Raw genomic sequence first — 25,484 nt, forward strand, 5'->3', positions numbered from 1 at the left:
TAAAAGGGGAGGAAAAGCGAAGGTTTTACTTTACTGTTGCCAAATAGTTCTAGTTTCAAATCAGAGTAAAACTATTAACATCTACAAAAAGAACAATATCTGATGAAGAAGATAAAAATGCACATTCAAACTTTCAAGACATAATCCACTGTTAACCATTATGTGGTGTCAGAGAAGTAGCTGGGACAGAGTTAACTGGACATTTGTGCCAATTATTTAACCAGAATAGTTTTAGCTTCAACTTGTCAGACATATGTGTATATTTCCAGTTCCCAAGAATGCATAGGCTAAAGACTAGCAAACTAAAAGAGGATGTTAAGACAACTGGGAAGTTGCCATGATTCTCGTAACAACTCTCATTGTGCTAAGTCAACATGAACTGCCACTTCTCAAGGGATCTTGAGAAGTGTCACAACATGGGCTCAACATGCACATATCCTGATACATTCAACCATATTTTGCAAAATTGTTTTCCATGATGTATTTTGTCACAATCTGGGCACACACTAAAGCATTCGCTCAAATGGAAAGCTTGAGAGCTATACATAAACAGCAACAAAATTAGAGGAAAATGTTCGATTATTTGCTATCCGGAATAAGTAAGCTTTTTTTTTTTTAAGGACATAGGGACTTAAAATATGGACCTGTAGTGGTCCACAAATTCAGCTTAATAATTCCTTTGTAAGCCCTCAAGGTACAGAATAGCAGAGAAGCCTGTGCCCTTAGGCCAACTCAACCCATTTATTTTTAATCACGATGATTCCTCCCATCTTCAGGTGAGTGGAGAAATTGTGTCCACAGGTCAAGGGTTACAAGAAAATGAACAGCTTATCCCTCTCTCTGATATAGCTTGGCAGGATGGGGATGAAGACATCTCTTACGTTCTGATCTAGAGTTGCAAGAAGAAGTCACCTCTGGAAAAAGCCTTGACATGATTTTGTAGCTTCTCATATGTACTTTGAATCTAACAGGGTACAATTTGCTATGAACTAAAGGCCACGGATTGGCCCAGGATTTTATTTTTTTTAAAGCTGTCCAATTGGCTTGCGTGGCATCAGCTGCTTAGACCTGCCTCACAGTGTTTCATGTAACCTCCTATCCAACTTGTGGGCTTCTAAAGGTTGGAAATGATGGTGCAATAGATAGACTTTGGTAAGATTCAGCAAAGACTCTTATGTGGGGCTGTGCTCTGTGGATGCCACTATCTCAAGATGATTTGGCAGAAGGCAGAGACTTGGGCACAGAACTGGACACCTACAAGGGTAAGCAATGCTTTCCAGTTTCGCTGCCTGCACATTCTGTACTGGGGGTTATTATCTATTCTTGGCTGCCTCTAAAAAGGAAAACATTTCACAATGGACAGTCAGATGAAAAGTGTATTTCCAATTCACATGGCTAGAATTACAGTAACAACTATGTTCTTTGGAGGCGATTGTTTCGGTCTTTGTGCTCACACTACAAAAACGTCAGCAGCTCAATGCACCATGAAGGTTTTCTGTTTGCAAAACTTTGATAATTTCTCATTTTGAGCCTCTCCAACAGAGTGGGAAAAACACTTTACAAAAATGAGGAAAACCAGTCACCCCACTGATCACATTTATGAAGACTATTAAACCGAGTTCTCCTTCATGTTTGGTGATATGAAAAGCAAACTTTTGCTTAACATTCCTTAATAAAGCAATGACTAGAGACCTTGCTTTCCCAGAAATGAGGATAGTATGCTACTCAATCACACTTTGAGAAGCCAACTGGCCCATGCACAAGCGCAAGATTTCATTAAATATATAAAAATGTTTCCATATACAGTACATGTTCAGCAAAGAGGTGGTGGGTGCACATACTTTGGTATGTCAAAGTGCCAGTTACCGGGGGGGTGGGGGGTGGAGAGAGACAGAAATCCTGCCTCTGCCCCAAATTGGTGTGGGATGTGATCCATGAGAGGAAGTCAAGTACAACACTCCTTGTAATGCTAGAGAAGACATGTTTGGTCCAGTCAGTAAGAAACTTCCTGTTCCTCCTGGGTGGAGCATCCTTCCTTTTGCATGTGACAGAAAGTGGGCGTGACTTTACCTGTCCAGGTTACAAAAGGATGAGACACGCAGCACACTTCCCTCTTTTTTTTTACTTTTCTTCGTTTGACCAGCTTTTAGCTAGGACTGCTCTGCTACCTTTCAGCTAGCAGAAGCACTGGGATTATTCCCCCATATGGGATAGATCTACATGTACATATTTGTAACTAAGTCTGCCTTCAGGAATCCAACTGTGAACTGATGTGAGTAAACTTATTTTATTGACTTGGCATAAGATTGTGGTGTCTTTATTCTTTTAAGAGGGATTCAAGGGAATTTACCAGGAACGTACAATTCAATCTGAGACAGATTGAATTGTGTAATAGTGAGAGGCTCACACGAGCCTGCAACCAGCTATCTGCTGTGCATGTAAGCAGGGGAATGTAACTCTGCTACAGAAAGGAACTTGCCAGCACAAGTTAGGAAGGATATTAATAAATAATATATCCTCTCCTGCCCCCCTGAACATCCCCACATTCAGAAAAAGGGCAGGACTCAGAAGGAAAGACATACCCAGAAGCCTCTTTTCTGGCAACAATTGCCCTCGTGGAAGGGGAACAAAATATTTTAGATAAGCCTGCTTAATGTTCAAGGATTCTGGTTCCCTTCCACCAGAAGCCAAAGGCTCCTACATGTGTGTTTACTCACTCAAAGACACGGACCCCATGGGTCCTTGCAACCACAAATGTACCCTTTATTCTCTTCCATACAAGATAATGGAAACCACTTGCTTCTTTTAGGTGAAAACAAAGAGCTACAATTAGACAAAATGTTGAGGATTGTGTGCATATACGTGCATAACCCTTGATATCTGTTTCCAAAACCCTGGTGAACGAAAGGACAAGAACAGAGGACATTTTAGGAACGTTCCCGACTGTAGTCCTGGACAGAGGTAGCCTACAGAGGTTAATGGGAATCAGTTGTGTTTAAGAGACAAAATGAGCAGAGATGCTCATTTCAGTTAGAGACAGGCAGGCTGTCCTTGGTTCCTATTGGAATGAGTTAAGACCATAACCCAAAAACTGGTAAACAGTTTGGTTCATCACGTTAAATCCAGCACTGAACAGGATGCTAGGTGAACCAACAGAATATGGCCTGTGGGTCACCTGTGGACCACAATCTACTTTCTGCCCACATGACTCAAGGTGACTGAAAGTTCAAACCAGGGTTTAATTCTGGAATCCTGAGTCAGCTCCATCAACCAGAAAGCACTATATATTGGTAAGTTAGGCTGTGTTGCCCACACTGGGAGACATGTTTTGTTATGTTAGAGAGTACAGTCTAGTCATGAAGGGGCCAGGGGTTCTGAGCGCTTCTAGCTCACAAGGAAAAAGCAGGATCAAGTTTCGCATTGCCCATCCTCAGCAACAAAACGGATACATTCAGAATGAAAACGGAAGCAGCCTTTTGTTCAAGAAAGCTATGACATACAAAATTAAAATTGATGCAGGTATGATACATTGATTTTGCAGTGAAAAAGCTAGCACAGGCAGTTCTTATAAAAAAAATGGCAAAAGCCTTGCGCACTCAGTTCCAGAACAATAATCATATAGAGAAGCGGTATGGTCAGCAGTCTCACATGATGTTATTCTCTTCTGTATTGTACCACTGTAGGCGTCACCTGGGGGACTGACTGAATTATCGTCTCCTCACATTCAAATCCTACATAAACAACATTAGCTATCCTAGAACCTTTTCCTTGGTAATGGTATTGCTATTGCAGAGTGGGAATGTATTAAAAGATAGATTTGAGGGGGACCCCACTAAACCCTGGAAATTAATAAATTGTGGGGGTTTGATTAATTGGGATATGGATGAAAGTACAAAATCCAGAGCTGTGTCAGACAAGGAATCTCAGTGCTGACTTATGCAAACTAGCCTGGCTGGCCTCCTGAAGAGCAAATCTGTTAACATGACAAAAGGTGTTGATGGGCCATCTGAGAAGAATCCTTTGGCCTGGGGAGACTGATGGGGCGGAGGTAACTGGGTGTGAGATGACAGGAAAAGGGAGCCTTTCAGTAACATGTTCTGGGGAGAAGAAAGAATGGGATCCATCTTGGGCAGGCTGGCTGAAGGCTGGCTGGGACGCCAAGATGGCTTGGACTCCAGAGCTTCACTGTTGTGGGAGACAAGCTCCTTTTGAAATGACCATGCTGTTAGATCTGAATTACCTCCATGCAGACTGAAGGTGTAAATAGGTGAATAAACCATATTTCTTAAAGCATGACAGTCTCTGTCATGTCTCAATTCTCCAAAGGAACACAGACCCTGGGTGAGTGCCTGGAACCCCCTGGAATCTGGCAGAGAGTGGGGGGGGGTGGCCTTTGTAACAATATTCTATATCCTCAACTATCATTAGTACAAAGTGGTACATTCTAACAACTAAACACATCCAATGGGCCTGCTGATCCTGTAGCTTGGCTCCAGATCTTTCAGCATAGTTATGCAGTCAGCCTGTGGGCATCAAACAGAGCGGCTCTCTTTTAATTAGTGACTTTTATCTCCCTTAAGCTTGTGCACATTATTCCCAGCCTAATAAAAACTCCATAAATAATAAACCAGACTTAACCCACCTTGCTTATATGGCAAAGCAAAATTCACACTGTGAACAGCTTGGCTATACTTGCCTGATGATTAAAGCGGCAACGAAAAGTACTGTAGCAAAGCAGCCCCTCTGACAGTCTGCATTTTTCTTCTGTCTTTGGTGCATTTCCCCACCACAGTTCTCACAGCAACGACACATGCAGAAGCAAAGCCCCACCAGAGGCAGCAACAGAACAAACAGCACTCCCAGAGCAGCAGAGACTATAAAACCGATCTCATAGTAAACTGCCTGCAATGCGGACAGAAACAATAGCAAAAGCAGATATATTATAACTGAGATTCACATTACAGACATAGTTTCAAAACCGAACTCAGACTACATGCTGGAGGAAAAGAATTGTGCGATGAAAGGGGCTGAATGGTGCCTTGACTAACTAAATCAGCACGCTGGATGGAAGTACAACTTTTGCCCAATTGGAGAGGCACTGTGCAGTATTGATCCGGCTTTCTCAGCTAAAGGAACTGACATCATCCCAAGGGGTGAATGATGCACATTCCCGGATGCAGCCCACACTACCGAGAAGAGCCGCAGGAAAACTCTAGCAGCAGCAGCATAATCCCATCCTTGAGCTGCAACTGTAAATTATTAACTAGGATATCCTGGAGTTGCAAAGAAGAATCCTTCTCATTGTTCTGGAAAATGATAAAAACAATACATTTGTTAGTCCAAGAAAGAAGCGAGCTGGCCGTTCCAATTTGGAGGCCAGGAAGGACACCGCTGCACTAAGTGTCCCGTCCCACCCAAAATACACTTTGAAAAGTTGCCTGTGTTAGGAGTTCTTGTAGTGCAGCAAAAAGGAACACAGTCTGGAAAATCCTACATTAAACCAACAGTTCTCAAAAGAAGTCATGCCTAAAGGCTTTCTTGGTTGATACAAGACTATGTGCTTTCTGCACTACCCCCCCCCCCGAGTTTTGCAAGTTTTTAAAGAGAGGTTGGATGTCCATCTGTCACGGGTGCTTTAGCTGAGACTCCTGCATCGCAGGAGGGTAGATGATGCATGGGTGCCTTTCAACTCTAGGATTCTACTCAAGTTAACACAACTTCTCTTATTTTGCCTAATTTATTCCACTTCCGCTAGTTGTAGCAAGACACACTACGGCGCCATCCTTGACCATTGGCGATCCTAGTCAGCAACCCTCCCCAGGTTATGAGGAGCAATGCAAGACATAAAAAGGTAAAGGTAAAGGGACCTCTGACCATTAGGTCCAGTCGTGGCCGACTCTGGGGTTGCGGCGCTTATCTTGCTTTATTGGCCGAGGGAGCTGGCGTACAGCTTCCAGGTCATGTGGCCAGCATGACTAAGCCGCTTCTGGCGAACCAGAGCAGCGCACGGAAACACCATTTACTTTCCCGCCGGAGTGGTACCTATTTATCTACTTGCACTTTGACGTGCTTTCGAACTGCTAGGTTGGTAGGAGCAGGGACCAAGCAATGGGAGCTCACCCCATCATGGGGATTCGAACCGCCGACCTTCTGATCGGCGGGTCCTAGGCTCAGTGGTTTAACCCACAGTGCCACCCACGTCCCAATGCAAGACATAGGGCTGGTTTATTTCATACTAGTGAACATTCCCTTGCTCCTTCAAGCCTGTTTCCTCTGAAGCAACCCCACATGCAGGCATGTGATTGAGGAGTTAATTAACAAAATGTTAAGGGTAAATTAGCTCCAGAAAGGAAAAGTGCTGCAGAGCAGAACTGCACACTGAAACCACTCTGGGCTGTTTTCTGACATTCCACACAATTGCAATAATGTACTTCAACATAAACGTAAGCCAGCGTGGTTGTTGCAGCCTCTGCAGTTTCCCCCCATATCGGTTCAGGTGTAAATGGATCCACCCACATGGCTCGTTCTTTGGCATTTACCTGCCTTTAGAGGTACACTGCTTATGTGGTATGTAAATACAGGATCCAGATCAGCACTTTTAGAAATAACCTAAAACAGCATGAAAGCGACTGTAGAGGTAGCAAAAGAGCCACACTAGTACAGCTCAGCAGTGCGTGAAGGGATTTCCAAGTCAGAGACAGAAATAGGAACTCAGGAGTACTGCAGTTTAGGTGCTAGGAATTGAAATATCCCTACAGATAGAAATGCAACCATGAGGAAAGGTAGCTGGATGCCTTGAAGCCAAGCACTGGTGTGCACGTCTTGCACACATAAATAAGAACGCCTGGGAAGAACTTGGGGTCACAGAAGAAACTCATCTTAAGGTCAAAAGGGAATAAACTTCACACAATGCAATTAGCTTGGGGAATTCGCAACTGGAAGATGTGATGGTGACCTCTGCCTTAGTAGCTTTATGAAAGGGGTTAGACATTGTTTGCTATCAGCTATGACAGCACTATACAATTTGTGGGATAACCAGCCTCTTATAACCAACATGCTTACGTCTAAATAATGCATGAAGGAGCTCATACCATAGAGTAAGCTGTCCTGCTCAGTTCTACCTGACAAGCTCAGCATGTGAGGAGGTCTGAGTTGGTTGTTCCAAGCTCACATTGCATGGCTCTCACAAGCCACTCTTGAGTTCCTATACTCAAGAGTCCTATAATTTAGGACTTTTCACCAATCTAGCTAAGCCTAGTTTTACTGCCTGTGCAACTTTCTGAAGCAACGTCAATCTGACCTTTGAAGAGGGAAGCTTTGGGACTCACTTTAAAGGGCCCCTTTACAGTCTATATTTCCACACTCTTCTGAATACTTTTTCCTGAATTCTTTCTCCTTTTTATATACCTATTTTTCCTTGAATGAAGCAAAACTCAGGATCTTCCATTTCTGGGTAGGAAAGAGCAGGGGAAAGCCAATGACTTCATATGCTACTTGTAGACTTTGTAGAAGCATCTGGCTGGTCACAGCTGAAAACCTTGAAGCTGGTCTAGACCATAGCTGTCAACTTTTCCCTTTTCTTGCAAGGAATCCTATTCGGAATAAGGGAATTTCCCTTTAAAAAAGGGAAACGTTGACAGCTATGGTCTAGACCAGTGTTTCCCAACCTTTGGTCTCCAGCTGTTTTTGAACTACAACTCCCATCATCCCTAGCTAGCAAGACCAGTGGTCAGGGATGATGGGAATTGTAGTCCAAAAACAGCTTGAGACCAAAGGTTGGGAAACACTGGTCTAGACCATGGGTAGGCAAACTAAGGCCTGGGGGCCGGATCCAGTCCAATCACCTTCTCAATCTGGCCAAGGACAATCCAGGAATCAGCGTGTTTTTACATGAGTAGAATGTGTCCTTTTATTGAAAATGCATCTCTGGATTATTTGTGGGGCCTGCCTGGTGTTTTTAAATGAGCTGAATGTGTGCTTTTATTTAAAATGCATTTCTGGGTTTGTGGGGCATAGGAATTTGTTTATACAGTATATGTATTCCAAAATATAGTCTGGCCCCCCACAAGGTCTGAGGGACAGTGGACCGGCCCCCTGCTGAAAAAGTTTGCTGACCCCTGGTCTAGACAAACTGTTGATCTAGCAGGAGACCTGCATGTTCTGAAGACCCTTCCTTGATTTTTGATGCTAGCTGGGCAGTGCATTGTCCTGGTGACTATTCTGTGAATCGCTTTAATTTACCAACTTGGAAAATGTTTTTGTTTTGTAGATTAGTTGGCTTCTCTCCCACTGCTATTACACATTTGTGAGTGTCCGCCTATCACAAGCAGGGAGGGAGAAGAGCAGTCGGACACCTTCCTCCAGGGCTCGTTGTAAGTCAGTTTCCCACCAGCTACATTTACTCATGCTCCAGTTCTACTCCCAGTGAATCTGCTTCAGATCCCCCCATTTCCTCAATGAAAATAGCTCTAAGTGCAAACAACTGCAACACATGGCCATTTATACCAGTGACCTAATTACAGTAACAAGGAGAGTTAAGGATTTTTGTTAGATAGCGGGAAATGGGAAGGTTAGGTTCCTTTCGAAAACCACAACAAAATATACCAACTAACCAAATTAACAATTCTGAAAATACTCCACCTAAAATGTTAGAACCCATGATCAGAAGAGGTTACATGTTAGTTAAGATAGGCTTGCCATACGTCAGGAAAATTCCTGACATGTCCTAGTTTTCAGATCTAAAAATGGCGTCTGGGGGGAATTTTGCTGAATTGGTGAAATGTCTGGGAAAACCAGTATGTATGGCATCGCGATGGAAAAAGCAGCAGAAACAGTTCCCAAAGCTTCCCCCCGAAAAGCTCAACAATTTGGGTTTGTCCCCCCCCCAAAAAAAATTTGGTGGTCTCCTAGAAAAAGCTAGACACCTGCAGGTGTCAGGAATTTTACTTTTTGAAATATGGCAACCCTAGTTGAGAATATATATTTTTCCAAACAAAGTGTGCATCGGAAACAATAAGAGGTTTTACCTGAAGGGTGAGGACAACATTTTCTGGCTGTGGAAGTCAAGGCAGATGGAAAGTATATATGATGCGGAGGCAGCATGCATAAAAAGAATGCAGGTGAGCAATAAATTAAGCACCCAAAGATAATGTTTACGATGCCCATCAAAGTAAAAAAACAATGCACAAGGTCAGTGAGCACTTTAGCACATCAGGTATTCACACTCAAAACCATGACGCAGTGTAGTTCCAGAGGCATCTTGCCAATTTTGCAAAATCAAATGGTTCAGGATTTTCATGGCTTTTACTTATTTGTATTCAATTTACACTTTGTGTTCTGTCAAAGAGGGCCAGATGCAGAATAGCTGGCATTTTCTTCCCAATTCCTCTGACCTGAATGCTACAAAACAACTCATTTCTATACTGTTTGGACTACTCTTTTCCATCACTCTTTTATTTTTACACCCTGGAGAATGTTACGCTTAAGTCTGCAATCCTAACCCCATTTATCTGGGAGTAAGTCCCATTGAATTCAACAGGACTTGCTTCTGAATAAACATGGTTATGTAAGACGTGTTGTTTATCACCTTTAAAACTGCACAACCTTATCTAGGGAATTGAGTTCCCTGTGGTATTTAATCGAAGCAGCTGGGCAAATGGAGCAACAAACTCCTGTTTGCCTCAAACCAGGGAAGGAATCACCTTGCATGAGGAGAGGTGTTAAGTTGGAGGAAGAGTCAGAATTTGAAGTGAGGGTGATGTTCAGCTGTGCAAGCAGCATGCTACACACACACAAGAGCACATGTGCACAGGTCTTGATGTTCTGAGAAAGTCACTCTTTATCAAGGGCATCTTTTGTGTTTGACCCTATTGTCTGGCTTGGGAAAATCTCCCCCTTCCCTTCCCAGTCGTGGTGGTAGTGATGAAGGCACAAAGGATGGTTTGTCTCCTTCTGTCTCTCGAATAGTGCACCAGGGCACAAAGCCTGGACCCTAGGATAGGTGTTGCTCTTCCGTGATTCCTTGAGTTTTAAACCTCACAGCACTGAAACCCAGTGCATCAGGAAAAAAGGAAAAAATGGAGCAAAGAGACAAACTTTCCTCCTCTATTTGTTTATCCAAGCTAGGGAGAATTCAATGACTTCACAAGCTCGCTTATCATTTAATGCAGGCTTTTACAAATTTCTGAAGTCTGTATCAAGCCTGGATATTGGGAAACTTCCAATAATGGTTTCTTTTCCACAAAGCACATCCACACAGGAGACAAGTATATTATAGCTATTTGCAGCAGCATACACTGTAATGGGACAGAGATTCTTACTTGGCTTTCAAGCAGGTAAGCCACTGCTGCTTACTGGGAGAGGCAGCGGCAAGCCAGTGGTCAGCATGGTGCAAACACAGCGGCAGGGCCAATCTGATGGCATGTTGATACTGCGCCAGCCTGCCCACAACCTTGCATGGTAAGCAGCAGCAACTGATTTGCCTGGAAGTCAGGTAAGCCTCTCTATCCCACTGCACTGCTTGCTACTGGCCAGTTGTACAAACCCCAACGCAATTTGAGCAAAGAGTTCATCAGGAGATACTGTCAAAAGAAGGCAAAATCTAGGTCTGCCATTTGTCCGGACATTATCGGGATTTCAAAGGTGGAATTGATGTCCATTGGGGATTTCCAAAAGGTGGTGCTTTGTCCTGGCAAGTCAATTGAAAGTTCACCTTTTTTGCATTTTTAAGAAGCTCCTGGTTTAGACTTTTTGAAATACGGCAACCTGAAGGAATCACAACTATTGCTATTTCCTACCTACAAAACTTTTCAAAAGGAGCCCATGATTTACTGACTCCAACACTGATGGTTAAAAACACCTGAATGATGCCATGATTTATACAACCAGCATTATGAAGTTCAAGTGATTTTCTCTTTGTTTTGCATTTCACAATTCGAGTTTCCTTCTTCCCAAAATAACAAAAAAAGCCCTCAAAGGTTTGCAAGCTGCAGCCACTCCTCATGACCATGCCTTTCTGCAGTCATAATTACTATGTTCTGATTAGTCAGAATGGGTGCATACATCCACAGCTGTGGGCGTCCAAAATTACAGGTAGTTTTTCACCCGAAACAAGCACTTAAATGCTCTTTGAAAAGGTAAAAGGACTGGTTCAGTTCAGAAGTCACTGTGCCAATTAAAAACCACGGTTTAGCAATCAGAATCACCTCTGTGTGCACCTCCCCTCCCTACCGCCATGTGAGATAACCATAGTTTGCTGCGAAGGCAAAATTGAACAAACAATGGTTTGCTAGCTAAAGACTGCCTACAAACCAAAAACTGAAGGAGGTGCATAAACCCACAGCACTTATTCCAATCACCAAGTTAGAATCAACTAATCTTTTAAATAAATTTACGCCAGTGGGTTTTCAAGATTTCCGCCTTTAGGGAACACTTTCTGCAGTCTTCCATTCCAACCCTGCCTATTGCAAAGGATGCAGGAATAGGTTTTAGAGTGTTAAACCTCAGTGTCGCCCTTCATGAACTGACCATGCACTTGGGAACACACCGAGTAGCCAGTAATCACAGGGAAAGATTGAAAGCAGTGGGCAAGCTGTCTTTCAAAGACAGTCATCTACCCTTCCTGAATGTATAATCAAGAAATACAGTTTGAAAGCCATTCAGTGAAGTTCATCCTATCTTTGCCTGTGCCTATGGCACACACCCCTCCCCCCCTACTTGGAAGATGGCCCCTGAAAAGGAGTAGTTATTTTAAAATGGGAAGTGCAGTGTGTAGTGTGTGTCTTCTGGAGTTGATAATGCAATGGGGAACAAGATATGGACCAATATCAGATGCTTAATAACCACTCTCCAGAATTGGAAGACATGGGCTACATAAATAAAATCTACGCTACGAAGGGAAATACTAACGTGTTCATATATTTCAGTTTGCCTAAAAATCTTTACTCATCAGTATCTTAATCAGCCATTCAGATGAAAGGTCACAGAAAACCCTATGCAAAAGAAGCAAGAGTTTCTATTTACACTGATCAAAAATATCCCCCAAAATCTTCTTGGAAAATATTTGATGCAGAAGCTAAGCAAAATGAAACCTTATCATGCAGTTTTGACACACTTGCTTCTGGAAACTTTCTATTTAAAAGATAAACAAGAAGCAGATGTGGCAAAGTTAACATACTGTGCTCTGTTGTTGTTGTTGTTGTTAAAAAGATCAGCTCCACAAATACAGACACAGAGTCATGTGCAAACCATAATAAATACATGTGAAAGAGTTACCTTTTGATAATCACCAGGGTTTTTGCCAAACGATTGCTGTGCTAGTTTTTTGATAAGATCTGAAAAAAAGCAAGAACACTTCCAAATTATAGAGAACAAACTCAAGATTTTTGTAAATATAAAAACCATTCAAACAAAATATGCTGATCAAATATCATTGGTGGTTATTGATGAAATACAAGAGTCTCTGTTTACATATGCAGTTTTACACTTGGAGACATAGGGAAATAAGTTTTGCAAAAATGTTTAGAGGTCAAAGCTAAGCATTTTATGGGACGTGCTACCCAGCCTTTATCAGTCGGACTTTGTCGAAATTTGGGAGGAGGTCTTTCTAGAGAAACTCCCTATTTAAAGCAGAAAATGAAGTGCTAGAGTGGACTGTACCACTCTGACCATAGAGATGAGTATCGTATTTCTGAAATATATACATAGGCATTATTTATTTATTATTTATTTAGTCCATTTATAGGTTATGCTAAGAGACAGTGACTGGTCCAAGGTGCATACACATACACTGGAAGAAAGAATTAAAATATCATGGAGATAAACTGTGGCTCAACTCACTCCCTGTTATGCCAGTCTCTATTTGCAGGGAGGCATTTTGCTACTTGGAGAGCATTCAAAAATATGATAAGCTCCTGACATCTGGAATGGTACAATCCTTTTTATCACTTCACTTTAGGATTTTACCAGCTCATTTTGTCACATATGTAGGCCAGGTCTAAGTGACTAGATGCTGACTAACCTGAAGAATCAACTAAGTTCATACCCATCGCAACTGATCCAAAAGTAATCCTTACAGTTTGGCTAGTACAAAGATTCAGCCCAACTTTTATCGTTGTTGATGGCATTAAGAGCTCTTTAGCTATTGCAAGCACAATTTTCAATGTCAGCTAATCAAGAGATTGAGATGAAAAGTGCCGTATTTTTCGCTCCATAAGATGCACCTAGCTTTTAGAGGAGGAAAGGGGGAAAGCCCCGTTTTTTGGGGATCAACTCACAGTTGTGCAGCTTCTTTTGCAAAGGGGACAAGTCCCATTTTTTTGAGGATCAGCTCAAAGTTGTTAAGCTTACTTTGCAAAGGGAAAAAAATCCAGTTTTTATGGGGTTCAACTCACAGTTCTGCAACTTCTTTAGAAAAGGAAAGGGAGCCGTTTCTACAGTTTCCAGACAGATAATCTAATCAGCCAGTCACATGTCACGGGGGAAACAAACAGCCTCCATCTGCAGAACATTCAACAATGGAGGCCTGGGCAAGCAGGCGGGGCTGGAAAGGGAGCCAGCGAGTGACCACGCATTTGCTCCATAAGATGCATAGACATTTCCCCTTACTTTTTAGGAGGAAAAAGGTGTGTCTTATGGAGTGAAAAATATGGTGAATTAATGAAACAGAATTTTTTTGAATTTGCTAATAGGACCATAAATAATATTGTAGATGAGGATAAGCATTTGACTAGCCCAAAAGAGATAAGAAAAGCATTTGAATTTTTTTATACTTCATTATATCATTGCGAAAAGGAAGACTTTAAGAAAATGGACTCTTATTAAGGTAATTGTAATATATCCTGAGCATCTAAGAAAATTCAGCAAATTTTGAATGCATCCATATAGATATTGGAATTGCAAATGGCAATAAACCGAATGAAGATGGGAAAAGCACCGGGGCCAGCTGGACATTGCAATTTATTATAAAAAGTTTTAGGATGCACTTATTGAACCACTTAAGGACACCATGAACAGAATTGATCCCCACACAAGAAAGTGATTTAACAAAGAGAAAAAAATTATAGACCTATTTCATTACTGTATTGTGACTACAAACTATTTGCTACAATCTTGGCTTAAAGATTGAAAAGGATACTGACTGACTCAGTCCACAGAGACCAGTGTGGATTTTTACCAGGCCAACAAATGAAAGACAATATGAGAAATATAATCAATTTAACAGAGTACCTGGAAATAAAAAAAAGAAAAATGGACTACATTAATCTTCCTAGATGTGGAGAAAGCTTTTGACAATATTTCATGGTCATTTATGATTAAGGTTTTAGAGAAAATGGAAATAGGTAATTCTTTCCTAGCAGGAATTAAAGCAATGTATACAGATCATTCTGCAAATATATTAGTAAACAATATTCTTTCAGACAAATGCCAAATAGAAAAAGCAATGAGACAAGGCTGTCCCTTATCTCCACTGTTGTTTATTATAACATTAGAAATACTGCTTCAGAATATAAGGAGAAATGGGGAAATTAAAGGTATTGAGGTGGGACACAGAGTCTATAAATTAAGGGCATTTGCTGACGTGTTGTGGGGGCTGTGGTGTTGACCCTGGAACAACCTTTGGAGAACGTTCCCAAAGCATTAGAAGAAATTAAAAGGTTTGGAGAAGTGGTGGGTTTCAAAATAAACTCAGATTAAAACAAAATGTTGGTTAAATACATGGATGAACAGTCAAATATTTTTTTAGAAAGGATGTCTGGTTTAAAAATAGGCAAAAAAGTTAAGTATTTGGGAATTTGGCTGTCAGTAAGAAATCTCAACCTATTTGAAAATAATTATATTAAATTGTGGGAAAAGGTTAAGAAAGAGTTGCAGATATAAGGGAGAATGAAACTCTCCCTGTTAGGTAGAATTTCAGCCATTTAAATGAATATACTCCCTAAAATACTGTTTTTATTCCAATCAATCCTGATTGTAAATAATTCAAACCGCTTCAAGGAATGGAAAAAGTATATTTCTAAATTCATCTGGCAGGGAAAAAAGCCAAGAATTAAATATAAAATTCTGATAGATACAAAAGAAAAAGGAGGCCAGATTTGCAATTGCATTATGAGGCAGCTTGTTTGTATTGGTTAAAAGAATGGACTGTATTGGACAATGCAGACATTTTAGATTTAGAAGGTCATAATTTTAAATTCAGCTGGCATGCATGTCTTTGGTATGGGAAGGCTAAAATGTATAAAAGTTTCATGAACCGCATTCTTAGGAAGAATTGGTATAGCGTCTGGGAGACTCTATACAGCTGGGAGACAGTATATAACTGAAAACGCTGGCCGCACTAAGATAAATTCAACAGAATAAATAATTTGTGGTTGATGCTAAAGTGGAAAACTGATTTGAATGGTTATAGTAAAATATTCAGGAATGTATGATATGTAAAATGAACCATGGAAGGAGAAGGAAAGTCACTGTAAAATGTTTATTTTGAAATGTAAAACTGAAAACTTAATAAAATTATTATTATTATTATTATTATTATTATTATTATTATTATTAAAAAGAGCTCTTCCCATTGCCCCAAAGTAGAAGCCAATACTGACCACTTGATTGGGTGATAATAATAGAAGCTAGATATATACATGTAGCAGAATGAGGTGGAAGAAACCCTGTGGAATGAGCTGGAATGAGTAGAAGACTACGTTTCTGAATGGCCGTAAACATGAAAAGAGACTCTCTGAAATGACTATCTCATCAGAGAGAAAAATTCTTAAAATGTCTCCCTGTTAAGCTACTTTTCTCCTAGAAGGGTGTTTATACAGAGAGTATTATAACCCTCCACCTGCAGTCTACTTACTATCTCATTCTGCTATGTGCACAAACCAGGTCAGAACCAGGTCTGTCGGGAAAACTGGAAACCAAAAATGGCTTTCTTGTGAGGACGATGACATCATATATCTACTAATTAACTAAATTACTTTTGCTCTACGCCACAGCAGATGTAGGAGCTCGTTTTGAAAGACTAATAACCCAAGGCTTTGACACAGCACATGTTCTTATAACAGAGGTTAAAAGGGATTTATCTTTCAAAGCTTACTGGAAGGACTAATTACATTAATTCTTTACTCAGTTGCTTTCCTGGTATCCTTGCTTTTTCAAGGATGCCATCTGCCTGATCAGATACATTGCTCCTAATGAAGTACTGATACTTTTTGAATACATATATGCATACATGTGTGTAAATCACTTTAATGAAGTGCTAAAGAAAACTTTATCTGAACTAACAATTGCACTCAGTGTTCGAACACTCAGAAGAACTGGGACATCAATAAATTAAAAAAGGTTTGCGTTGCCACACCACATCGCTCAGAGACTAAGAGATAGGAAGAAAGAGCAAGGGCTTAGCAATAATCTCTGTAGACATTAAGCACCAACAAAAAAATTGGTTTGTCATTCCACTGCCAAAAGAGCTTTGAGGGAAGGGATGACAGGTAAACAGTTTAGCTAATAAACAATGTCTTCTCAGGGTATACAAATTCTCCCATCTGGATGTGGCTTATATCAGCAAAGAAGCTTTTTAAACCCCTCTTGCCCTGGAGTTTAAGGTTACGTCACAGGATCCTCCATTCCAAGATACTTCTAAGCTGGGGGTGGGGAAGAAACATTAAGCTGCACTCTACTTTTGATTCTCATGGACCAGAGGAAACTGGCCAGGATGACATGAAACTAGGAATAAGGGTTAAAAAAATTTAAAAGTAGCAACCATCTTAGCATTTAGGCAGCACTATTTAGAGCATGCGTAGGCAAACTAAGGCCCGGGGGCCTAATCCAGCCCAATCGCCTTCTAAATCCGGACTGTCCGGCGTGTTTTTACATGAGTAAAATGTGGTGTAGTGGTTAAGAGCGGTGGACTCGTAATCTGGGGAACCGGGTTCGCGTCTCTGCTCCTCCACCTGCAGCTACTGGGTGACCTTGGGCTAGTCACTTCTTTGAAGTCTCTCAGCCCCACTCATCTCACAGAGTGTTTGTTGTGGGGGAGGAAAGGAAAGGAGATTTTTAGCCGCTTTGAGACTCCAAAGCGGAGAATCCAAACTCTTCTTCTTCTTTTATTTAAAATGCATCTCTGAGTTATTTGTGGGGCCTGCCTGGTGTTCCTACATGAGTAGAATGTGTGCTTTTATTTAAAATGCACTTCTGGTTTATTTGTGGGGCATAGGAATTTGTCCCCCCCCCAAAAAAAAATAGCCCGGCCCCCCACAAGGTCTGAGGGACAGTGGACCCCTGCTGAAAAAGTTTGCTGACCCCTGGTTTAGAGTGTTTGAAGCATTTCCTATCCATAGTCATTCTTACAAGGGTAGGCCAGTAAATATGGACCTGAAATTGCACACTCAACCTTATCAGGAAGAACTGGAAACTTCAAACAACTCACTACTGTGAAAGCAAGAGTCCAGGATAAACAAGACCCTTGAATGCTCATCAGCACAGCCTCAAGTCATCAGGAGTACTGGACAGCCCATAATCCTGCAGAGCCTTTTGCCTTTATAACTGAAAATTTCAAAAGGTCCAGTTCATATATTTAATATGGCGCTGTGGTCTAAACCACTGAGCCTAGGGCTTGCCGATCAGAAGGTCAGTGGTTCAAATCCCAGCGACGGGGTGAGCTCCCGTTGTTTGGTCCCTGCTCCTGCCAACCTAGCAGTTCGAAAACACGTCAAAGTGAAGTAGATAAATAGGTATCGCTCTGGCGGGAAGGTAAACAGTGTTTCCGTGCGCTGCTCTAGTTTGCCAGAAGCGGCTTAGTCATGCTGTCCACATAACCCGGAAAAACTGCAGACAAACGTCGGCTCCCTCAGCCAGTAAAGCGAGATGAGCGCCGCAACCCCAGAGTCGTTCGCGACAACTTAATTGTAAGGGGTCTTTTACCTTTTTACATATCTAACATGAGTATAAAATGGCAAACCTGTTGGATACTTGAGATTAATTAGGATACATCAGGATTGCTTTCAGCTCCTTGATGAGGATACGCTCCATGACAAACCATATAACGTGTGAAACAGCCAACAGAGTGTCTGCACTTTAAATTTTGCCAACTTCTTTCTCACTTACATGATACAACTAAATTGCGAATGTAACTTCAGGTGAGGGCTCACATTGAGTTGAACAGTACTTTATGCAGATAATCCTCTGCAAGTAGAAAGCTACTACATGGAGAATTAGAAAACAGATCTCTTCTTAACATGCTAACTTCTCTGGGTGTGGGCAACTGTTTTTGCACACAGGGTAACCATCTCAGGCCTTGAACACATCCAAGCCTATTATCCTCCCACATTTCTTCCATGAGGCCTCTCCCTTCATTGATATGCAATATTTATATACCACATTTCAATAAAAAGTTATCAAAGCAATTTGCAGAACAAAAGGGGAACTTGCAAATATGTTTCAGGCTAGTACTAAAGGAATATAGCACAGCTACAAAATTGGGGTGGGGGGGGGGAGAGAGATTGCTTCAAATGATTCAGCATTTTACTTTGATTGAAAGACATAATATCTGCCCGATATTGGGAGGGGTGCCTTGTCATATGTGTGATGTAACACGTGTGATGTCATGTGCGTCAGGAGGCGGCCCAGTGGGGCCTGCCACCAGAGGGAAGCCCAGTCCCTCCTCCAAGATAGGGGGGGGCGCTCTGCCCATCCCCACATACTTTGAGGGGGTGAGGTGTCATAGAGCTGGCACTTATGTGGAAAGACAAAGCTTTTCTGCCTGCCTGCCCCCATTAACCAGGTTATTTTTCCACTGCTACTGAAGCTGAGAACAGACAGACAAAGCTTGTCCCAGTACAGTGGACCCTTGGGTTGCGAACATGATCTGTGCCGGATGCACATTCGCAACCCGCAGTGTTCACAACCCGCAGCGGCACGTCTGCGCACACGCGGGTTGCGATTCGGCGCTTGTGCGCATGCGTGATAGCCGAAACCCGGAAATAACTTGTTCCGGTACTTCCGGGTTTTGGCGGTCCGTAACCCAAAAAACCACAACCTGAAGAGTCTGTAACCTGAGGTATGACTGTATTCTACAATAGGCTTGCTTAGCTAAAATTAAGTATAGCATTAAATACAAGGTCCTTACAATCCGCTTCTTCAAGCGTTATTTTGAAGAAGACAGCCAACACATATTTAGAAATAGCCACTCCATATTGTTTACACTTCTATATGTTTCCAACATCATTATATTTTGCTTATCATGGCTATCCAAAGTTCGTTCTGCAAGCCACCATTTGGTAGGGATTTGCAATAGATTAAGGGCAAGAGTTCAGATAAGGGTGCCACTCAGGATGCCCAGTCTCAACTGGTTAAACTTTCAAAAAGCATATTTTTCACTTTTCATTGCCCTGGATTCTCTCTCCAGAACCATAAAATGATTTTTAATCTATACATTCAGCAGTTCCCCACCCTCCTGATAAACTAAAACTCAATTCTGTCAAAATACAGTGGTGCCTCGCAAGACGAAATTAATTCGTTCCGCGAGTCTCTTCGTCTTGCGGTTTTTTCGTCTTGCGAAGCACGGCCATTAGCGGATTAGCGGATTAGCACTATTAGCAGCTATTAGCGGCTTAGCGGCTATTAGCGGATTAGCGGCTTAGAAAAAGGGGGGGAAAGGGAAAAAACTCGCAAGAACTCGCAAGATGTTTTCGTCTTGCAAAGCAAGCCTATAGGGAAATTCGTCTTGCGAAGCATCTCAAAAATGGAAAACCCTTTCGTCTAGCGAGTTTTTCGTCTTGCGAGGCATTCGTCTTGCGGGGCACCACTGTAGAGGCTTGTGTGTGGTGGTTACTCTCATTCAAGAAGATGGGGATGAACTATTCTGGATACGTTTGCATTTTCCCGAAAGCAGGAGTGGCCAATTCAATGCCCACAGGCCACATCTGGCCCCCCAAGTGATTTCCGGCAACCCCAAAGCCTCCCAGAAATTTGGCTGCTGTGTCCCACTTAAAACAATGCCATCACCATGCTGATGAGAGCAGAGAGGTGTCCATCTCTTTGCTCAAGCTAGAACTTCTTGGCCTTCAGAGGTGTGACTCCAGCTTGAGACAGTTTAATTTGGTACATAGGGCAGTACCAGTTAACGGCTTTGAAGCCATGGGCCCACTGGACTCTACCCACCCTGAGCATATGGTTCAGGATCGGGAGAAGTCAGTGAGGCATGCTTCAGGCAGCAGGCCACCCAGCTGCCGGCCAATGTCAGGTGGGGAAGAACTTCACCCCTTTGGTGTCCTACCTTCTGGAAGTCATTGGGGGCAGAGGTTAAAGATCAATAGGGGAAGGAGCAGGGAAGTGGAGATCTCCCGAGGTGACAGACTGGGAGATGGGAATTGGCTCCCTTGAGAACTGGAAGCGCCTGTCATTTTGTGGGGGGAGGGTGTGATTTGAGGAGATTTCACCCCTCCCATATCCAAGAATCTCCTGAGGTCTCTGCTGACTCTCCAGAGAGGAGGAGGCGTGTCCTGCTATCTACTTATTCTGCCCAGCACCACATCTGTGTGAGAGAGTCAGTCAGTCAGTGTATCGGAGAGAGAGTGTTAGAGATCGTGTCTAGAGATAAGGTTGCTGCTAAGAGCAGCTGCAGACTCTCAGTATAGCATTGATGTATGCTTAGATCTTTTAGCTCTGTATATAGTTTTGTATCATAGTTGTAGCTATAGAATAAAAGGAAGATATTCTACAGAGCTGCTCTCCGAGTGGTTTATACTCTGCAAGACTCTGCAAAACGCTGCTGCGCAATGACTGTATAATTGTGGAAGCGAATCCAGTGCTCTCAGCTCTAAGCTGTGAGTCCACAGCACTGTGACCTGTCCCTGTGAGAAAGGTGGTCTCTGGCAGTGCTACCCAGCTCGCCTAGCCCAGTCGGGGTTGAGGTGCATGAGTCCAGTTGGTGCACTGGCTCAAGGGTGATGCTGGCTCAAGGTATGGTTAGCAGACATCCCAGTTTCCCGGGGAAGTCTCTGGATTTACAAATCTGTCCCCGGACAAAATCCGTCCCTGGATTTCATTTAATGTCCCCGAATTTATATTTTAAGTGTTGTAGATTTATTAGTAGGGAATGAATGTTGCATGATTGGTTCAACGGCACAAGACACATCATATGGGGACTCCTGGCAAGGCAAAATGGCGGGCGCCACGGCAGCGAGCAGCTTCTGAAGCCAGCCAGAGCCAACTGCGCTACCAGGCTGGCTCCGGGCTGCTGAGACTGCCACTGCTGCAGGGGAACGGGGGACGCCTGGCGCATCAACTGGGGGAACCGCTGACACCCCCCTATGACCCAAATCGAGCTGGGAGTGAGAGGGTCTGGCCACCTGGCCGACTGCCCAGTGGTGCTCCAAGGCCAGTAAAAACCCCAGAGCCGATGCAGGGAGGAGGAGGAGAGGAGAAGGAAGAGAGAGAAAGAGGAAGGAGAAAAAAGAGCGGAGCCCCAACCTTGCCACATCGCCACCACTGAGGAGAGGTAGGAGAACACCGGGAGGGCAAGGACACGTGGCCGAGCCCAGGCCTGACCCGTGCCTACTCCATGGCGGCTAGCGCTCCAAGAGAGCAGGCTGGGGCCCAGAGGAGACCACAGAAGAGATATTACTTTTTTATAAAATAATTTTTTTTCCTCTTAAAAAAAAAAGCATCCCCGGATTCTTTGGAAAAAAATCTGGTAACCTTAGATTAAGGGCTAATCTTGTATACAGAGAGGTACAGTGGTGCCTTGCAAGACGAAAATAATCCGTTCCGCGAGTCTCTTCATCTAGCGGTTTTTTCATCTTGCGAAGCATCCCTATTAGCGCCTTAGCGGATTAGCGCTATTAGCGGCTTAGTGGCTATTAGTGGCTTAGCGGTTTAGAAAAAGGGGGGGAAAGGGGAAAAACTTGCAAGACTCGCAAGACGTTTTGTGGGCACCACTGGGCACCACTGTATGTGCATTTTGCATGTGGTTTCTGCTGCTGAAGTTGCTTATGCTGCTGCCTGTTTTTCTCTCCCCCCCCCCCTATTTTTCGTAATGCTGCAGCAGTATTATATTTTAACCAGGCCTTGGGTTGATCTGATTGACATCCTATACCCTTTTAAAATGTGGCTCTGTTTTTTTGGGGGGGGTGTTATTGGGTTGTTGTTTTTATTTTGATTATATATATTGTGGTTTTTATGTTGATCTTTTCTGTGAACTGTCCTAAGACCTCTGGGTGTAGGGCGGTATATAAATTCAATAAATAATAATAATAATGTTTTATAGCTGTACCTGAGATGAATATATAATAACTGACTCCTGTATTTCACAGAAGATTAAGGTAACATGACACTGTTTCTCATTACGTATTATCTTACACAGTTGGACCTTGGTTCTTGAACGCCTTGGTACTCAGACGTTTTGGCTCCTGAACATGGCAAATCTGGAAGTGAGTGTTCCGGTTTGCAAACGTTTTTCGGAAGCCAAATGTCTCACGCAGCTTACACGGCTCACGATTGGCTGCAGGAAGCTTCTTCAGTCAATCGGAAGCCGCACCTTGGTTTTCGAACGGTTCTGGGAGTCGAACGGACTTCCAGAATGGAACCAAGGTACGACTGTATTATGTATTACTGTGCATTGCATATTATTGTGAACTCCATTGATACAACTGTGTTTTTTTTTTTTTAAATTACAGTGGTACCTCAGGTTAAGTACTGAATTCGTTCCGAAGGTCCGTTCTTAACCTGAAACTGTTCTTAACCTGAAGCACTACTTTAGCTAATGGGGCCTCCCACTGCCGCCACTGCGCGATTTCTGTTCTCATCCTGAAGCAAAATTCTTAACCCAAGGTACTATTTCTGGGTTAGCAGAGTCTGTAACCTGAAGCGTCTGTAACCTGAAGCGTATGTAACCTGAGGTACCACTGTGTGTGTGTGTGTGTGTGTGTGTATACACACACACACACACACATATTCTATAAAGCACCTTGCAGCTTTTTGATTAAGGGTGGTACAGTAGGCTCGTAATTTATGTGAGGGTTATGTTCTGGGGATCATGGCTAAACCCAAAATCATAGTCAAAACCCATTGGGTTCCATGGTGGGTAGGATTGCTAACGCCAATTTTCCTGGAACCCTGTCCCCTTTCTGCCCCCCCTTTTCATCACTTTTAATTTTTTGCCACGTGCGCAAAGCTGAATGTGCACAAATTAAATGTGCGCAAGTTGCGAGCTTATTGTATATAAATGTCGAGAGAGAGAGAGAGAGAGAGAGAAGGACAAAAATCTCAAACTGCACTCAATATATTTCAAGTGAGACCTTGAACGTGCTGGATTTGTTTTCTATTTCCATTGGTAGAACAGGAGATTCTTCATCTCAAGGTCGTGAGTTCAAGCCCCACGTTGGGCAAAAGATTTCTGCATTGCAGGGGGTTGGACTAGATGATCCTTGGGCAGTGGCGAAGCTGCATGCTCCCCTACCGGGGGCGGAGAGGAGGCAGGGATGTAGCTGGCACTCCGCGGGGTGTGGTGCATGCCCTGGGGGCATGGCACGCTGCCCGCAGGGGCATGGCGCACATTCTGGGGGCATGACGCACTGTCTGTAGGGACGTGGCGTCTGGCAAGTGGGGGGTGCACGGTTCGTGTCCAGGGGGGCCGCCACGATAGCACCCTACCAGAGTAGTGGTGCCGGAGGCAGTCCGCTCCCTCCGCACCCCAGTTCCTCCTCCAGCGCCCTTGGGATCCCTTTCAACTCCAGAATTCTATGATTCAATGATTCTAAGTTTCAGATATGATATATCTATTAATATAACCCAAAGCAACACTGGTGATTTTTGCCCTGGCAACGCAGGTTCACATTTAAATTTTGCCATTCGGAATGGCAACAAAAGTTTGACAAGTACCGTATTTTTCGCTCTATAAGACGCACCAGACCATAAGACGCACCTAGTTTTCGGAGGAGGAAAACAAGAAAAAAAAAATATTCTGAATCCCAGAAGCCAGAGGAGCAAGAGGGATCGCTGTGCAGCGATCCCTCTTGCTGTTCTGGCTTCAGTGAAAGCAACGCAAAGCCTCTTCAGTGCAGGGGGAGTGTTCCTCCCACTGTCCTAAAGAGGCTTCGCACGGCTATCTCAGAAACCAGAACAGCAAGAGGGATCGCTGCGCAGCAAAAGCAGCGATCTCTCTTGCTGTTCTGGCTTCTGGGATATCTGCGCAGTCTGCATTCGCTCCATAAGACGCACACACATTTCCCCTTACTTTTCAGGAGGGAAAAAGTGTGTCTTATAGAGCGAAAAATACTGTACTTTTAATGAATATGGATTGGATGCATGCATGCATTTTGCCAGTCGTTTATATCCAATTTAAGCACGTCTGAGGTCAAGAGCACTCTCACCTATTCAATGCCCCAACATTAAGAATACTCCTGGCAGGCCCCTAGTATCCTCCAATGAAGTGAAGAGATTACTATCTCACCCGTGTAGACAGAAAGCCCCTGGGGAAGATATGTTCTCTCCCCCAGCCCCCAGTGTAACTATCTTGCTTTGCATGTGGGGTCTGTGTTTTTGCCCCTTCTTTCCTGCATGCCAAATGGTATTTTTGTTCTGATTAAGTTTCACTGCGATTTATCTTCTGAGTTGGGTATCGTTTCAGAATTTTAATCTTAATGCTAAAATTGCATCATACTCGGTATTTGTCATTCCTTTCAAGATATTTATCATCTGTAAATTGGATGACTGTGTTCCCTTAGGTCAGTAATGCTGAACAGCCAGGGAAAATGTCCCTTGTTAAGATGCTGGAAGCAACAGCAGTTGAATACTGATTGTTTAAATAAGTCTTCAAAGTCTTAGGCTAACGATATTTTCTAATGCATGTCTTATTAAAACATTTTTAAACTTTAGTATGCCTAATAAAGGACCCCTGATCATTAGGTCCAGCCGTGGCCGACTCTGGCGTTGCGGCACTCATCTCGCTTTATTGGCCAAGGGAGCCAGCGTACAGCATACAGGTCATGTGGCCGGCATGACTAAGCCGCTTCTGGAGAACCAGAGCAGCACACGTTAACGCCATTTACCTTCCCGCCGGAGTGGTACCTATTTATCTACTTGTACTTTGACGTGCTTTCGAATTGCTAGGTTGGCAGGACCTGGGACTGAACAATGGGAGCTCACCCCATCGCGGGGATTCAAACTGCCAACCTCCCGATCGGCAAGCCCTAGGCTCAGTGGTTTAGACCACATCGCCACCAGCATCCCAGTATGCCTAATACTAATGTGTAAACTACACTGACTATAACAAACACTCCATTAGAATTGTCACCCTTAGTTGACTCGAATAATTTTTATTTAGTTTGTAAGAAGGTAAAGGCAATCCCTGAGTCTATCTTCTCTAAATGGGGGGGGGGGGAGGTGAAATGGTGACTCTCACACACACACACAACCCACAGCGGCGATTCCAGGGTCCCCTTTTAAAGGGGTTTGTAAATAGGGAGTCACTAGCCATACACTGAAAGGTT

At 43.1% G+C, this 25,484-nt stretch overlaps 1 protein-coding gene across 1 annotated transcript in view; it reads right to left on the reverse strand.

The window, feature by feature from the left end:
- The window catches only part of PROM1 (prominin 1), a 105,531-nt gene that overhangs the window by 46,631 nt on the left and 33,416 nt on the right, over positions 1 to 25,484 (reverse strand). Inside the window, exons 4-6 of the mRNA XM_081876513.1 lie at positions 12,274 to 12,332; positions 9,027 to 9,053; positions 4,697 to 4,902 (exon numbers count right to left, since the gene is read on the reverse strand). Coding sequence (XP_081732639.1) covers positions 4,697 to 4,902; positions 9,027 to 9,053; positions 12,274 to 12,332 — 292 coding nt within the window. The remainder of the gene's footprint in view (positions 1 to 4,696; positions 4,903 to 9,026; positions 9,054 to 12,273; positions 12,333 to 25,484) is intronic.

Source organism: Podarcis erhardii (genome assembly GCF_964252035.2).
Source record: "Podarcis erhardii genome assembly, chromosome: 9".
In the NCBI taxonomy this organism is placed as follows: Eukaryota; Metazoa; Chordata; class Lepidosauria; order Squamata; family Lacertidae; genus Podarcis; species Podarcis erhardii.